The 18,405-nt window shown below is 37.0% G+C and overlaps 1 protein-coding gene across 7 annotated transcripts in view; it reads right to left on the bottom strand.

Annotated features, from left to right (window-relative positions):
• The window catches only part of MGAT5 (alpha-1,6-mannosylglycoprotein 6-beta-N-acetylglucosaminyltransferase), a 111,901-nt gene that overhangs the window by 26,330 nt on the left and 67,166 nt on the right, over positions 1-18,405 (bottom strand). For all 7 annotated transcript variants that reach the window (XM_074547924.1, XM_074547921.1, XM_074547923.1 and 4 more), the window contains 5 exons: positions 18,096-18,257; positions 17,041-17,210; positions 16,026-16,160; positions 10,183-10,316; positions 6,184-6,317 (listed from right to left, as the gene is read on the bottom strand). In XM_074547924.1, the coding sequence (XP_074404025.1) occupies positions 6,184-6,317; positions 10,183-10,316; positions 16,026-16,160; positions 17,041-17,210; positions 18,096-18,257 (735 nt within the window). The remainder of the gene's footprint in view (positions 1-6,183; positions 6,318-10,182; positions 10,317-16,025; positions 16,161-17,040; positions 17,211-18,095; positions 18,258-18,405) is intronic.

The following is an 18,405-nucleotide window of genomic DNA, read 5'->3' on the forward strand; positions in this document are numbered from 1 at the left end:
TGGGGTTAGAAAGCTTTTGAAAAAGGCCCCCTCAGTAGTCAAAGGGACAGAGAGACTAGAAAAGAGATCATCTGATAAATTCAACTGTCTCCAAAACTACTTTATTTGCAGCACTGGATGCATGAGGAGCTCTCCCAAAGCATGCATGCTCAATAACTTAAGAGGCCAGGTTATATTCCTGAAATTAATGTATATTTATAACATTTTCTGAATACATTCACATGCGCTAATTATTGCCATGGACTTGTCTGGGTATGGTTCTGCTCTTTTGATGAATTTTTTCTCCTTGAGAGTATCTCAAATATGTCATCAAGTCATAATGTACTTCTCTTATCCTTCTTTTCTCAAACACACACTTCTTTTCTCAAACACACAATCCTTGTTCTCAAAATTAAGATATCAGCCAGTACATATTAATCACTAACACAAGTAAACAAGGAGGCATTAGCTGGCACAAGACTTATTAATCTCAGACACAGGGAGTTAACACAAGGCCACATTAATCTCTGGCATTTGTACTGAGCACTGTGTGGTACAAAACTAAGCATTAACTGTGAATATGGGGATCATATATTATGTGCTCAAGTTGAAAGTATTTTCCAACATGTTCCCCTACTGCTGCTTAGACTTCTCACAGAATTAAAACCTTTTTGGTAATTCTATTGAAGTGACAGAAATGTTGAAAACCAGTCCTCACTTCAAGTGTGGAAAAACATCACTGAGCTAACCAGTGTCAAGAATAAAGACTTTGCATTTTACGAACACATTTTATAGCCCATGAAAAAATCAGTCCTTTGTTCAGTAGCAGTCAGTCCACTCACCAACCAAGTAAATGATAGGAATTTTTTTAGAAAGAAATTTAGAAATAAAGAGAATATTATTGAACTATTCTCTCTCCCTCTTCACACACCAATGCATTTCTGGTCCATTCTCTCACTGGACAGTGTTCTGAGAGGGGTAAGAAGGATCCAAGACACAGGACAGTTTCCACTGCTACAACCTGAAATCTGCAAGAAATTCTTTAACAATTCTTCAGTTAGAAAAAGACAACTTGTCAGAATATGAGGGAGGTTTACAAATGTATAGCTGGCATAAAGAATGTGGATAGTGACTGACTATTCAAAATGTCCTATACAAAGAAATCCAAAGCTCATAGAGGACAGGTTTAGAAAAATGCCCAAGTTAACAATTTCTCCTGCAACAGGTCAGAGATTTGAGGGAGTCCATGACAGAGAAAGCTGCAGAGGCAAAACAAAGTTTGTATAGGTTCCTGATCAAACAAACACTGAAATCACCTCTTACTGAGATCTCAACAATTTGTGAATAGACAGTTTATCAACAGAGAAACAGATTCAGGAAATACACTGAATTAGCAGAGCTGGAAAGAGAGAGAGAGAGAATTTGCAAGGGAAGTATTATATAACTTTGCCATGCTCTTGCTCTTCCTGAATGTCCATTTATAGCTTCTTTTTTAGGCACCATATATCTCTGAATAAAACACACATTAGCACATATATAAATTCTGCACAAAGAATGAATAAAACATCTCAGTAAAGGTTTAGGATTTCTGGCAGAGCTTAAAGAACCATATCCACTTCTCTATCCTCATCTTTTTCATCCATGAAAGTTTGGGGTTTTTTAAACACTGAGGTTTTCCCAAGATTTCACAATTTCATTGTCATGCAATGCAGACCAACACCTAAGCAGCGATTTCCTGTCCTTGAAATGGAAATTTCCAGAACCAACCAGACATCCTTGTTCACTGTAAGTGCTGAAGGAGAAAAGTGAAGGGGTACAGATGAAAATAGAAAGTGGGACCAGGGGAAGAAAAGGTTGTGTGGGTTTTGTGCTAACCAAACAACAGTAGGTGATTGTGTTAATCAGTACTGTAAGACTCAGTAATTCACTTTGCAGCTGAAAAGTTCCGCAAAGCGAGAAGCTGATCACTGGTAGGTAAATATCCATGAAAAAAAGGGTTTTTTTTCTTCATTCATAATAAACTCTAATTTTCATAATAAGTATTAAAGAATAAGCCTTTAAAGGTGCATGCTTATTTACTGCGCTCATTTGTTTTGACTGACTTGTTTCTGATCCATCCAGCTTCCAGAAGGAAATGATGAATTTCAGAAATGCTGCTAAGCTAAAGTGTCCGGCTCATTCCAATTTATAGATTTGTGGCATAAGGCAGGACAGTGCTGCTGGTGGCAGGCTCTGGGGTAAGTTTTCACCAATTGATAAGCCCCCAGTACTGCTGCACATTTGGGGGAACACAACACAGAATGGCACAAGAAAGTCTGTGAGAAGGAATTTCTGTCCCTTTACTTATTTTTCTTTTAGTTTAAAAGTTGAAATAAAATATTTATTCAAAGTACAACGCTAAACATGAAGTACAAAAGCCAACCAGAAGGAAGGGATTTTCCTCCTGCTTCGTGCAAGAGGGTATATGATGGGAAAATTACATTTAATCACGTTTCCTGGAGCTACAAATGAACATTCGTGTGAACAGCCTCAGTGATGTGCTTTCCCATTGAGAACAGGCTCAAGGTAGCCATTTCCAATGCAGCTCTTCTAAAGTTGCTATGCAGGCAGTATATATTTAAGGAGAATGCTTTTCAAGTAGCATTAGTAAGAAACTCCCACATTATTTTGCCTCTAAATATACAAATATTTTCAATATTTACTCCAACAGACAAAATACTAAAGCAGCCATCATATACTTATGTTATGCATTGATGCCTATTTTCTGGTAAATGCAACCTTCTGACTTTTCTCACAGCAACCCACAAAAAAAGAAGAAATAGCAAATACTGCAAAATGAATCTTGACTCTTCCTTTCCTCTAGGATAAAGGGTCAAATTAATGGAAGAGTATAACAGTAAGTTGCAGGAAGAAGAACAAAGCCTTAGAAACAAGAGCTAAGGCAACATGAAAGGCTTCAAACATTCTCTTTTAATTGAAAGGTCCTGTAATTAAAGTAAATTTTGATAATGGAGAGCATTATGGGTTTCACACACATTTTTTAAATTCCTCTTTTTCCCCCACTTTGGCATAGATAGAACTCTCTTTACGCCTTAGTAGTGTCAAAAACTCCAAACAAAATCCCAAACCTTTTATCCCAACAAACACTTTCCCAAACCTTGGCAAATGTTGCCTTTCATAGCTTACCACTAAAGATAACCTTTAGAAATGTGGCAAAAATATCTTTAGGGCCTGCTGTTTGTTATCCTCAACCCACCTAGGATGGATTTAGTTATTAAGAGGGAAATACTTAGTTATTATAGACAGAAATAAAGCAGATTTATCTTACACCCTCTGCACCACACATCCTTCCTGACCTCCGGAGGTGCACCCAGACTTGGCCACTGTAGGATGGGATGGATGTCACTGGGCTCAGGCACAGAAAAACCCCATATCCATGGCTATGTAGAGCCATGGTGGTTTATACAGCCCCAGGGAGAAGAGGTCCTGTGCACACTTCAGTCCCACTTCAGCCTGCTTGGTTTAGAATAAACAATTGATTTGTCACTGCTATTCCCCAAAAGCACCAAAGTCTGGGGACAGGAACGCTCTCCCCTCCCCACTGTGCTCCTCTAATGAATGATCAGCCCCAGCAGTGCCACATGTACTCTGTGCAGATTACACTCCTCATTAATTGGCCATGTTGAGTAGAAAGCACAGGAGCAGGATAAATAGATTAGCCTGGTTCCATACAAGCCATGGTGGCAGATGAAAAGAGCACTGAACAGGGAAAATGAAAGAAACGTGAAATAAGCAAATTACACAGACACAAGATTAGTTCAGGCTTTCTCTTGATCACAAGAATTGGATTTTATCACTCCAGATAAGAAATCCCACACTGCAACTGATTCAAAGTCTATCTGCAGTGATTTACACTTTATATGTCAGTGCATATGGGCATGACTGCAGTTACAATGTGCAAGTTACAGTTTTAATCTGCTCGATGCTACCAGCACACAGTACACATTTTAACATGGCCAGATACGAAATCAAACATCTTGCAAAAAACAAGATAGGAAATACTGATAAAATACAGCAGTGACTTGAAAAGCAGCACTTTGAAAAATGATACAAAGCTCTTGGCTGAGAGTTCCTAATGGTGAAAAGGGGACCTGTCTAAAAATGAGACAGTATTTCCTTTTGGATTTGATGCTGGTATGGCCCATGTGCCCTTTGCAAACGTTCACTTTTCAAGAGGAATGTGAATAATCTTGAGAAGGGTCAGAGAAAACAGGCATGTGAAAACTCTTAAGGATTAGAAAGCACAAAGCTCTCAGGGACTCAGCATACACAGGCTTTTCAGGAGATGTCTGTGGGTTACACTGACCTCAGCCTATATTCCTACAGGGCAACAGAACAGAAGCATCATCAGGCCAGCTGAGGAAGTTTATAATTGCTACTAAGACTGGAAGGAACCATATGGAAATCTGTACCAGAAATAGTGCAAAATCTTAAGGGAGAAAGCAATTGTTGGAGGACTTCACCAGAGGAAACTGTGGCCTTTCCATTGTGTGCTATTTAAAAATCAAGACTGGATATTCTTTCCCAAAAAGCCATGTTTTTATCTTAATCAGTCCATGAATATCCTGTGTGTCATACAGAATCTGAGACTAATCACAAATCTCCCCTCTGGGCATATAAACTATCCATACATATTTCTGAATCCATACAAACTGAATAAACTGAGAAAGATAAATATGTCAGTGAGAAACACCCTGGTGACTAAAGAGCTGTTTTCTTCCTTAAATCCAACTAGTATTCAACAGGTCCTCCTGCTAATGTGCACTGCAAATTAGGTCAGGTTTAGATGATTATTGTATGCTGCTGCTCTTAAGAGTCTGATAATGAGATCAGTCACAAATAAAAGTGTAAGCAGAGTCACATGTAAAAGGACAAGAGCCTAAGCTTGAAAAAACTTGAAGAAAGGATTCCAGCTCTGCTCCAGCACTCTGCAGAGAGGAGAGACTGCACACAAGGGCACACTAAGCCCTTCTATATCATCATCCAAACAGAATAAATAAATACTTTCATGTATTTACTAAATATTCTCTCAGCACAGTAGCCAAGAAGCATCCAGCTCTGCCTGTTCTGCTACCACTGCAAACATTCCACTGTTTTTACAAAGTTTTGGTTTTGTTTTGTGTCACAGATGGACCATTTACTTGCACCTATCATCTTTAGAGAATTTATTCTGTATAATCTGAGTCATCAGAATAAATGTTCCTTCTGTGGTTTGAAAAACTGTGCAAGCCCAACATTCTCACGCCAATAAAGAGAAAAGGAATGACAATGTGAGACCCAGGTGGTCTCCCCCTGTCACATTGTTTGCCCTATGTATGGCACTGATAAGTTCCTTTTTCAGTTGACAAGAGGCTTAAAAAGAGGTCTTTTTAGGCAGGAGGGAAGGCACATGGAGGATATGGGCATGCAGAGTATTTGGGCACACAGAGCTGGAGGTAACTTGGAAGAAATCCAGTTACTAGTAAGTAATCTCTTTGAAATCTGCATGGGACACACTCCCAGGTGTGTCAGCCTGCAAGAAGGAGCCCCAGAAAAGGATATTGGGTGAAAAAAAGATACCACTATCACTTAAAAAAACAATATACTTTAATTTAGTGAAAACATCACCAAATCTTGGTGTTGTTCTGTTGCTCTCATCTGCAGATGAGAGAAAATACAATAATGGCAATACTAAAGAAACAAAACTGATATAATTACAGGGAGATAAACATAAGACTGCACAATTTTAGAGCCTTTCATAAAACAGGCATTCCATCTCAAAATGCAGCACATTTTTTGTTGAAGATATAAGAACAGAAGTAACTGAAAGATAGGTTTGCTTATGATTAATGAAAGTTCACACCTTAAATTTTCCACTATGTTTACCAGCCTTCTGCATTTTCTAAAATTATTGTGACATTAAGACTATATTTTTTGTTCTACCAGAAAGGTGTACAGAAATAGCAAAGGATCCACATCAATCTAGACAGAAGTTTCTCTAACAGAAAGACTTCAAAATGTTCAATTTAATTATTTAAATACATTTGTTTCCAGAAAAAGAACTTAATGTGTTTAGACAGATGGGACACTTTCAAATTTCAAATTATGCTTTATTTTATTGATAAACATAAATTTACTCAAGCATATGAGTATAAAAAAACTCACCTTCCAGAAATTATCTACTTTGCCATAAACGAGAGATTGATTCTGCCTTTTGATGTCATTAATGTGTTTAATGTCACTGGAATTCAGGTGCTGCTCTACCACAAATCCAAGGAAGCTGTTATCTGGAGTGTGAGCTGTAAGAAACAGAGCAGATTCAGCACCTTTGAAAATATTGGTTAATGCTACATTAAAGTGAATGTTGTCAGAAAAGAAGCTATAAGGAACATACTATGCAATTGATCACCTCCTTCTTATTAGTACTGAAAGACACATTTGCTTGCTTTATTATCCAAAATAGTTTTTATTAATTTTACATCCTGCTCCATATGCCTACTGGAGTAAGCAGCTATTTTCTGTCTTGTTTCTGATAATAAAACTCTGCAGCTGGACTGAGTCCAATGGTAATGATCTTTTTTGTCTGTGTGCTAAGCTTTATTTCATTATTAGAAATAAAAGAAACAGAGGAAATTCAGCTTGACAAATCTCAGAGATACAATACCAACAGTTTGAAAACCCCCTGGATTTATGCTTGTTAGCAAAGATGCAAGCAAAAATGGATGCTGCTCCAATGGCATAAATAAATTTTGGCCAATTTCTTGGGTTCACCTCCTACACTGGAATTACCAACACCAACCACCCAACTCTCTGGGTATTATGCACCCATGCTAATTACTGGCCTACCAAGTCACACTATGCAAATCAGAATACAAATTGCATTGCCTAATTCACCCAGACATAGTGACCATAAAATATTTAAATGTGGCAAGTGAAGTCAGCAATAATGCTTTCAATCCAATCCAGGCAAAAAAAAAAAAAAAAGACTGTGTGCAAAGGCTATGCAATTTATTCATAGTATTTAATATTATTTTTAGCCCTTTTTTTCCAGCAGTGTTGGTCACTGTTCCACCCTCTATAAAGACACAGATATTTAGGCTCACTAAAAGTAAGGAGTTTTGTTGTTTGGGATTGGATTTTTCTGTAGACTGGGTGTTTAATTTCAGTGATGGACTCCAACACTCAATGCTTCAGGTGGAAATCCATCCCTACTATATAAAAACTATTCCAACACATGGGGTTTTTTTTGCCTCTAAAAAGTGCCATAGCCTCACAAGTGCACATAGAAAAAGGCTGCAATAAACAGCATGATCTCCTCTCTAGGCCTCCTGTTAAATTCTGGCACACAAGCTGACAATTAATCACATTTTGAAAAGCTTAAGAACCCAAAACAAGACAAAAAACTCCTAAATCCAAAGACAACACCCCAGGCATTTTTGATACGTGCAATGCTAAACCTCTACTAGAGTTATTAAAAAAATTGTATTGCAATTATGAGGTTTTGCATTTTTGTTCCTGAAAATTAGCCAAGTGGATAATGCAGGAGAACAGAGAAACCATACACAGCGTACACGTCCCTCTGCCATTACATTTAGTCTTTCAAATGACAATTACTCTTTTTCACAAAAAATGCCTCAGCAACAGCCAGGCACCCACTTAGACCCAAGGACTTTTTAGAATTTTACATAGAAAACAGCACATTTCAAATATGTCTGAAAAGGGGCATTTTTCCATCCTTTCATATTTTTGGATGAGAGACTGCATTCAAAGGAGAGGCAAGGCAGTATACACTCAAAAGAAAAATAAACCTTTGTTAAAGTTAGCACTTAGAACTGGTGGAATTTAGTGCCTCAAACATCACGGACAGGAAGCAGCACTCAGATGGATTTTTAAGCAAGATCACGCACTTTTAGAAGTACCAAGGCTGTTATTTTGCATGAAGGTATTTGAATTAAAAACATGGCAAACATAAAAAGGGGGAAAAGCTCTCATGCTTCTGGGAAACTCAGAGAACAGTCAGGCACTTGGTAATATGCCACAGGTTTGAATATGGCTTGCTTGTTGCTCAGGATAATTTTCTGCCCTTATAATCAGAGTTCTCAAAACATAATAGAGTCTGGGGATCTTGGGAAGCTGTCCAGGGCTCCAATCTGCCATAAAATCCTTACTGATGCATAACATGCACTTTTAATCACAACCCCATAAAGATGGTGCTATCTCTGCAGCAGAGAACAACAAATATAAACTTTAAATATCACAAACCATATTGACTCTTCTGCACCTAGTAAAAAGAAAAAAAAAAGAACCATAAGAAAAATAAATCCTAGAATAATCCAGAGCACTGAAATCACTCATGCTTCAGAATTAGTTTGCCTGCAGTCTATTTACCCCTTTTCCTGCAGAGGAAAACCTGCAGTCATTTCCAGCAGGAAAAATTGGAAATGGTTATTTATTAAAATTCCAATATAGCCATACTCTTTGGAAAATTCATTATGAAGCAATTTTCTTTGCACAGGAGACTGTACCAGTGGCAGTCTGTACTGCCACAACAGAGATCTCTAGAGAGAAGATTTATTTTCTTCTGCATTTCATGGAGAGGGACTGAGCAGTGCACACACAGCTGTACCACCAGTGCTCACTGAGTGCATCATCCCCCTTGGTGCTATCTTGAACACATCTGAATTTCCCAACAGCTGGACAACTTAAACAAAGCACAATTGAGTCCCTTTTCCATTCAGGACATAAACTGATAAATATTAGCAAATGTGGATACAAAACAAGCTCTGCTTACTAATACCCAGGCACAAACTCTGCAACCACTTTCAAGTCACATTTCACCACCACGTTTTGTTACTTGCTTCCCAACAACTGTGAATGCAGCCTTTTATCTCTTGAACAACCTTCACTTATATTTCTCTGGAAAAACTTGCGCAGCAAATGTTGACAGACAAAATATGCCTCTCTCAAGAATTTCACAGGGCAACTGAAATCAAAAGCGTGTCAACCCGACAGCAGCATGTATAATTCTGCTGTGAAAAGCAGGAAAGTTTCAAAGATTGATGATGAAAGCTGATGAGAGAGAACAGAGCCCTCCCTGGTCTTAATGTCAGACAGGGAGCAGCACCAAACTCTGGGGGTGGGCTGGTCACCATGAAATGTTTCCTTACAGGTTTCCTTACATTTCACCATGAAAGGTTTCCTTACAGGTTTGGGCTGAGCAGCCCCTGCACACAACACAGCAAAGGGCTCTGCCCTGAGCCTCCCCTGCCCTGCACCTTTCAGAGACAACACACCTGAATTACTGCTATATAAGAGACAGATCCCTTGATTCTGGAACCTACAGCTATAAAGCCAAAGATTAGGTATAGATCAGGTCACAAATAATTTAATCTGACCCAATTTATAGAGAATTTCCACCCTTTTTTGTGTCTGTTTTGTTTCTTTTTTAGGTTTGGCTGGGGTCACTTCAAAAGATATTTGTTGATGCTTCAAAATCTACAGCAGTGCTGAAATCTACTACTTATTTTACAATAGTTTAATATACTGCTGGCAAATAAATGCTAGTCAGTTTAGCTGAGGATAAATACTCACAATATGAAAACAAGCTAGGTAAATTTTTTTACAAAGCCATAAAAAAGTAGTGACAAAAAAATTTTGCTGAGTGGTCATTTTAAAATTCTGAACACAAAGAAACAGTGAAGGGCTGGTGCTGCTGAGCTGTTGAAGAACAAAATCAGAAATACAACACTGCAGCTAACATAGGTCCAAACTTCAGGTAAACATAATGAAATTCAGGAGTTTATAAAAATATAACCTAGCAAGTTCCTCAAAGATCTATTGCTTTATAGTAATATTAGAGAAAGCAGAAGTAACAAAAACAAACTCCATGATACTTGAGGGAAAAGCCAAACACCACTTTCCAAAGGTACCAGGGCATAAAGATATCTACCTAAGTTTATATTAGCTTAATATTTTTGTTTTCTCGTTGCTTTATGGAAGCACAACAGAGCTTTTGCATATCTACAGACACTGCCACAAATCTTTCCATTTAGCAGCTGCATTTTAGTAAACTGTGAATTTGTCTTTCATAAGGAAAAAAAATCTTCTCAATGACAGCACTCCTTTTTAAATCTCTAAATTATTCATAAGAACAGAGGTACTTACGGAACATTGTATAAAACTGCTGTGGATTGAGGTTCCACTTTCCCCATGGTGTCTTGTGGCCTTTAGACTGGGCATAATGGGCATGGTTAAACTCTGGCTCAGTCCCAAAGGAATCCAGAACTCTTAGCATACACCTGAAAAAGAAAAATAAATTACTGTAGGTACACCTACATATATATATATATATATATATATATATATATATATATATATATAAAAGAATGTGCATATATATGCATAGTTATAATAATTAAAATGTGTTTTGTCTTTGTTTGCAGCTGTGGAGAACATACAAACAGAAGGCACATTTTAATTTCAAAAAATTCTGTTCATATTACATTCACAAAGATGTTATGAACAGCAAACTCAAGGATATATCAGATATTCAAATAACAGCCCTGGAGCTTATTTTGTCCTTACAAAATGAAAGTATGCTTTAAAATCCAAGCAGAGCTTATGGGAATGCCACAGTGGCCACCTGCATTTCCTAGGGCTCTGGAGTAGAATTTAGGCAGAAGAAGAGAGGATTTTCCATGTGTTTTCTAAAGTTCTCAACCATTACCACAAACCAAATGCAGCAACCAGGGGCCACATGCCAAGAAGATCAGAGCAGCAGAGGACATTGTCTTTAGAGAATTGTATTTGGTCTCCAGGTTCTGACTTTTAGACCTATTGTAAAAGCACTGAAGATGGTTTAATATGCTAAGCTCTTGCAGACAGCTTATTTATTTGTTTATGAAATATTTTGTCACAGACTTTTGAAGAAACAGCATAAAAGTCAATTACCTGCATCAACCAACACACAAGAGAAAGAAATCCTGGCACTGGAATACAAAGAGCCTGGGATGAGAGAATCATGCTCACCCTCTAGTTAAAATTCAATTAATTTCTTGAAAAAGAAAGGGCCCATAGTGCATGACAGGCAGAAAAAGTGTCAGTATGAAGAAGACAGTACATGTTATAGTATAGAGATTCTAGAAATTATGTTTCCAAAATGCAGCCTGCCAAATCTTTGATATGACTGGGACATCCTGACCACTGCCATTGAAGTGCACTACAGGGCTCCAGAGTCTACAATTCTTCAGCCCTCTACAAAAAAATTGCAGAAAAAACTTATTCAGGAATTAAATATCATGTGCAATTGTGTTATAAACACAAACTCTGCACATTGTAGCACTGGACTCATATGTGCTAAGGAAGGGACACAACCTCATGAGTGGCAGAGAAGGGAGGTGGCTGCAAAATGACAATTAAAAATGTTTACTTTTCACAGTTCTCAACATTTCCCACACTCCAAGCCCATATGTACATTCTGTTCAGTAAAACACCTGATTTTGGCTTTTAAATGTGAAAGAATTTAGCCCTCAAAAGGTGAAAGAACTTATCTCCAACTATTTGTCAGCTTTAAGCCAAAATAGTTTAGTCTCCAAAATAAATTTACATGTTACCTATATGTTGCTCCTTTCTCTAAAAGCATTCAGTGGGAAGTAAAAAAAAAACAAAAAACCCAGCAACTTTCAAACTCTTCTATGAAATGCTACCTGTGTGTTTCAAAATACAAATTGAGAAAAATGATGTGTTTTTTTAAACCTTCACAGAGATATTTCAAACAAAAAGAAAGTCAAAATATACAACATATTATGATTCACCAAACAACAAAGCTGACAGATCAGTTTCTGTGCAGTGTTTTCTGTCAACTGTTCTCAATGAAAATATTTTACAACAGTGGCAATTATCTCTGCATCACACAAAATACTCCAGCAGGACCAAAACAAGTTCTGCACTGATGAATCATTCAGTAATAAAAGCCCTCTCATTTCTTGGCAGGTCTTTAAACAAAATCCAACATACAGCTTTTGGCCAGGTACTTGAGTACAGGAGAATGAAAAATAGGAGAGAACTACAGAAAAACTGCAACATTACTGGAGGTTGTCAAGAGATATATGTAAGGAGCATTACTCTGCTTTGTTGGCTCTCTTTTTCCTGAACTCAGATGTAAGATAAGAAGCACTAATGGCTCACAGGGATATGAGGAACCATGTCCAGTACATCCAGGGTTTCTGAATCAGGACAGGCAATGTGAAGCAACAGAAATCCAAGCCAGAAAGCAGGAAAACAAAAAAAAAATATTTCTATGATTTGGTATAAACTAAGTCAGAAAAAAAGATGACAGAAAAAAGTGCAAGTCTTTGCAGGAATGGTATGAGAGATCAAAGCTTCAAGTGGTGAAACTAATCCCTGAAATGCAGCAGAAAAGAGCTGGTAAAGATTTAAAATTTAGAAATGAATGTAATTAATAGCAGTTATGCTGAATTGATATTTTAATGTATGCAGGAATGCCTTGATTGTCTGCCCTACTACCATATTCTCCGTTTGTTTCACCTAATAATTTAGATGCCTTTCATTTTTTTATTATTTTTGCATACAATGCATTAGCATTTCTAAAGTGAAATAATTCATTTTAAAAATGACAAAACAGTATTTTTTTTATAACTCAGGGATATATTTTAAATTAAAATGCTAATTTGGTATACCTTTAATTTCAGTTTTGCCACTCTTCCTTCCCAAAATGTCACCTAGCTTTGGCAATAAAACTGCAGAGAATTGCAGTGTGCCCTGAAATTGGTGTCAGAATAACTCTATTCTCTGCCTAATTAAAAAGAGGACTGGTAGGTAGTAAATTGCTTTAGAAACATCCATATTAGTCTTTTCTGTCTAGCACATTAGAAGTGACAATTTTAGGGCTTTAAAAAAAAATCAGACAAAAGTAACCCAGGATTATTTAAAGGGAGCTTTTCTTTCCCCTTGAGTATTGGGCAGAAGCACAATCTTAACAGAGCTGACCTGGTGGACATATTTATACACATTTTTTTGGTATCCTTCTCCTACTTCATCAGGCCACTCCAGTATTAGCATTTAAAATCTTAGGAGAGAAAATAACCCTCCTAAAAAAGATGTGTTCTAGAGAACACGCAGAAAGCAGGAATGTTGCTCATTTCTCAGGATAGCTGTCACGTTAATTTATTTCAAGAAAAAAAAGCCAGCTGGATTGTTGGCATATGGGAATGAGTCATTGCTAGAGAGACTGTGGAAAAATGAAAAAATAGCAGATTTTTATGTGCTGCATGGAGGATGAGGGTGCTAAGAAAGACTGCACTTCTCAAACTATATTAAACTAATTATTTGAGTGTTGATTCACTGCACACAAACTGCATTCAAACATCCACACCTCAGAACTGAAAAATCCAGCAGGCATTGTTCTGCTTGGAAATAAGGTGCACTCTAAAATGAGATGTGTTCTGCTGTGTTCCTGCTATTTGCAGCACCAATTATCCCACAGATAAAGCACACACTACCAAAAGTCACTGGTGCTCTCAGCTGTGCAGAAGAGTCTTTCAGAAATACTCACTCCCAAAGCAGCAGGGTCATTCTCTCGGGCTTGCAGTTCCAGAAACCTGATTTGCAACTACCAAAAATTTCCTCAGGGCTGAAGTTCACCCAGAAAGATTACATAAAGCACTCTTACCAAGCGACTGTTCTGAAGGCAGAGGCTTATTCTGCCACTCTATTCTGATCTGCAGCGAATAAAAACATTTTAATTCATTTTTATCTGAGTCTGGTCTGTATAAACCACACTGAGCTGACCTGCACACATCCACTGAAAAGCACTTTCTTTTGAGACAAACAATTATTCCTACTGACATAAATACAATGGAGAAAAAAAAGCGGAGTTTATAAAGAGCAAGGGCTAAAAAGCAGCTTTATTTGTGATAATGTTTATTTTATTGCAATTAAATAGAAACGGATGCCTATGCTGTTATAAAGCACTTTGTGGTTTTAACTTCAAAATATTTTAATGACAAAATTTGTAAGATAACTCATGATACTGGGAGAAAAAACAATGACTGCAAGAGAATCCTGAAATAGGAGACAGCATGCATGCAGTAGCTACAAATTAATTCCTCTGCTTTAATCAATTCTGTAGTCTCTGCTAGACTCTGGATCCTCTTTGGTACACTGAACTTGAGAAAAAGCCTCATATAATTAGAGAGAGTCACAATAAATGTAACAAGTTTCAAGAAAGGTATACAAAAGATGAATTCTATGTAATGACACAAACCCCTAAATGTATGTACTTTAAAAAAGCAAATTGAAGGAAAAGCAGTAAAGAAGACATCCTAGGGGCTGGCAGAGAAGAGAAAGAAGTAATTTATTCTCCAGAACCCTATTAGAATAAGCAGTAATGGGCAGTTAGCAAAACACCAGGCCAAGAAAAACACATTAAAGAAAAGCTTAACTATATAAAGCAAGATGTTGGGGCATCTTGTTCAGTCTTCAGTATAAGATGAGGCAAAAATCTCTCATCAAAGACAAATGCATCCTTATCTATTTTTCAGTCAGGCTATGGACTGGATGAGACTCCCTTCCAGACCATGAAAGGCAGTGCTGTAGAAGACATTAAGATACCTTTTTCTCCTCCCAAAGCCTCAAAAAATTCTACAGTACATAAGGAGTTGAGTGCAATTCTGCTCTCCTAAACAAGAAAACACCAGCCATTACCACAAAATAGTAATCAATATATATAACAGATTGATAATTCAAGTTGTAATTATTCTACGAGGAAAGAAAAATTGAATAGCTAATCTATAATCTCAATATATATTACCATAGCTTGGTTACAGGATATACCAGACAGGTAATTGCAAGCAGACAGGAAGAAACATTTAAAATTTATAGGAAGGGTTTCATATCCTGACCACAGCGCTGCATGTGATCTCCTAGTGACAATTACATCTGGCAGACAGACAAGTAACTGTTGCTGGGTGGAAAATGGGATTATCTTTATTAGCAGGCTCCTAAAAACTAGAATATCCATTTACTCCCCTGCTTCAAAAAAGAGATTAAGAGTAATCTAATCTGCAATGTTTATCACAGTACTCTCATTTACAATTACACTGGAAAGATCCAGTGCTCCAGAAATTCCTGAGGCTGAAAGAAAACAATTTCTCTGCCACAAACACCTTCCTCCAAGTAGGATATACTGGACTCTGAAGATCAAAAAAGACAGCTAATCCTAGCAGGTACAGAAAATTCAACATCATTAATTGAGGTTTGGGTTTCTTTCATGCTGATGTGTATTTGTACAATGCATGGGAGCCTTAATGATTTAAAGCCATTGACAAAAAGAAAAGAGGTTCTAAAACTGCAGATGTGAAGAAAGGTGCACAAAGTCATTTCTTGTGACCCTCATCTTCCATTGCAAATGGAAAGATGTTTATAGACCACAAAAGTAACAGTAACTGCAGTTTATTCTTCAGACCTGGCCCTGAACACTCTGCCCAGTATCTTAAGGAATGGAACAGAAAATTGCACTGCAGTTGTTGGGCAATAAAATTAGAACAGATAAATCTCCACAATCATTGATCCAGTGTGGTTACAAACACTAGAAAGCAAAACATCCCTCTAGTATTCCAACTAAACAACAAAATGCAGTAATCTCTCAGCTCACCTATTAATTTACAGAAAAAATGGGCAGGGGGAAGTGCAGGTAAAGAAAGGAGGGAAAGAAGGGCAGAGATGATGATTTATCAAGAGGATAATTAAGATTTTTAAGATTAAAAATTCTTGAATCCAAGAATCTCAAGCTTGCTGGGGGGGATAATGATGGCATGCAAAGAACAAGTATTAGCCCCTTTAATCCTAGAAGCTAAAGACAACAGAAAAGTGCATTTTACTTTTAAACAAATTCATGTGAATGGACTTATTTCAGTATTTTGGCATGCGCTATTCAACAAAAGCTCCTTAACAAAGCAGATTAGAGGGCAAGTGAGTCTTATACTTACTGGTAATGAACCCATGATGGACCAAGGGTTTTCTTGAACTGAGTCAGTCCCACAATATCAATGTAAATGAGTTCTACAATTTTATCTCCCTGGGTCGGGCAGCCAGATCTGTTACCTACAACCTTCTTCATAATCCTAAACAAAGAAAAAGCAACATGAAAAAGCATTTCTTTTCAAATACCTTGAATTGATGCTGTAATACTATTTATTCCAATATTTCCAGTTTCCAAAAAAGTTTGACTTTTTTACTATTTTGAAATCATGATCCATGTAAGAACACTGAAATGCTAGAGATGCTCAACATTTATTAAATGTAAAGCACTAATTTTCACTAAAAAATTTCATCTAGTTTACGCAAAAGAATGATATCTTTGAAATGCTTAAAAATGGTATGCTTTGAAATGATTCAAAATAATTTCTGCCTTCTATTGACAGCTTTATAGTATAAGAGCTCTCTATAAAACAATGCTGTCATGTAATTTAAAAAAGAAAGCTGCAGAAAAAGCACATGTGCTCAAGCTTCAAACAGATGTTTTATGTCTGGTGCTGAAATAGTTGGCAAAGCAGGACAAGGAAGAGTAAGGAGCAACTTGACCTAACACAAGCAATTAACTACATCAAAAGTAACATGTTTAAAGAACTTAAACCTTTATCTTAAAAAGAGACACTGAGTGAAGAACAGCAGAAACTGAAGCAAAGGACACAGAATTAAGCTAGTCTGTAGCATTTCCCATTGCAGCTGGTTAAAGCACCTGGAATGTTAAAGACTAAGCTGCTTAGTTGGAATTTTACAACATTCATTGATGAAGTCCCAGGAGCCTGAAGCTACAATGAAAACACATTATCCTTTCCATGGCACATATACTTAGCTCATGAAAATAATCTTATCGTCTGTTTAGTGAATTATCACTTTCATTTTATGCTTCAAGAAATTATATACTGTTAATAGAAGCTTCAAGAGTTTACAATTCTTTTCTTCTAATTCTGGTTTCAAAAGCGAAAGTAATCTCCTTACTCCTTGAGCTCTGCCAGTGAAGCTGAAATCCTGATGTCATGGCCCAGTAAGTAGAGAGATGTAATTAAATCACTCCACTGGACTAATTCACCAAGTGGGCCACCGCTAAACGCATTTTCTGCAATCTTGAATCCAGATTCTTTTGTCAAAAGCCCCAAATGAACAAGGATCTGGAAAGGAAAGTCATATGTTTGAGTTATCGACATGAAACATGCAACTGTTATACATTACAGCAGTTTTTCTTTCTATTAAATTCCAACCATGGGCAAAAAAAGAAATCAAAGGAAACAAGCCAATACTGCCACCTGAATAATTTAATTTTGTAATGAATGCAAGGACTGAGAATTTCCAGCAGGGAGCTGAGCCAGGCAGGCTTAAGGCAGGGTAGAAATATGAACATACATAGGGCTGCTGCCACTCAGGACTGGCTTCAGGAATAACAAGGCAAGAAAGCAAACCTGTTGTTATGTTTGCAACCTTTGGCTTTAGCTTAACTAGTTAAGGTAATTAAAAAAAATAAAAATCAAATTAATTACACCTTTTCACTTCAAGTACCTCATGGCTTTAAAACTGAACTCATTACAGGAGGTCTAAACTGATCCAATCCAAAGTTTTGGTCAACTTTAAGTCTACTCAAATCCAAACCCAAGATACACCATTTAGTCTCAGTTTTGGACAACAAAAATGTATAGTTGTTGTTTCCATGACTACATAAAACACTCCAGTGTCATCAGCTTGCAGTAAATTCACAACTTCTCCCTTTACAACATAGCCTGTATTTAGTCTGCATTGTCTCTATTTTATCCAAAACTATAGGGATCAGAAAACTTACTCCAAGATTGACTCATGCAAAACACGTAAAACTATCTGTAAAGCAAACACCCATTGCAAATTTCAATGGGTGTTTCAATTTCAAACAGGAAAATATTTCTTGAAAAGAGTATAAACATGAGCCTTTTATATTTTCTATTTCCATTGCGAAGCTACACCTGGAACAAGAAGGTTGAAAGAGCCTATATAACAGAAAGTGACATGAATAAAGTGCTCTCATTTACCTTTTTTCGTTTCCTTTTCTCCAAATTTTGTTTTTCTGCCAGTGATTTAATGGCCTCAATCCAGGTATCAGCCATTCGTCTGATGCGCAACATCATCCACCTGAATTCCTCATGCCTTGACATCATTTTGTAGAGATTATCAAAGTTGATACGAATTTCAGCCTTCAAGCAAAGTATTAAGAAACATCCCAAACATTAGTTATTCTTCAACACACTTTCCAGAAGTTAAAAAACTGCTCAAATGTGAGCTGTTTATATTCCTCTTTGAAAAAGAAGAAATAGAAATAGGAAAAAAAGATACACTCCTAGC

The sequence above is a fragment of the Zonotrichia albicollis genome, chromosome 10 (assembly GCF_047830755.1).
Source record: "Zonotrichia albicollis isolate bZonAlb1 chromosome 10, bZonAlb1.hap1, whole genome shotgun sequence".
In the NCBI taxonomy this organism is placed as follows: Eukaryota; Metazoa; Chordata; class Aves; order Passeriformes; family Passerellidae; genus Zonotrichia; species Zonotrichia albicollis.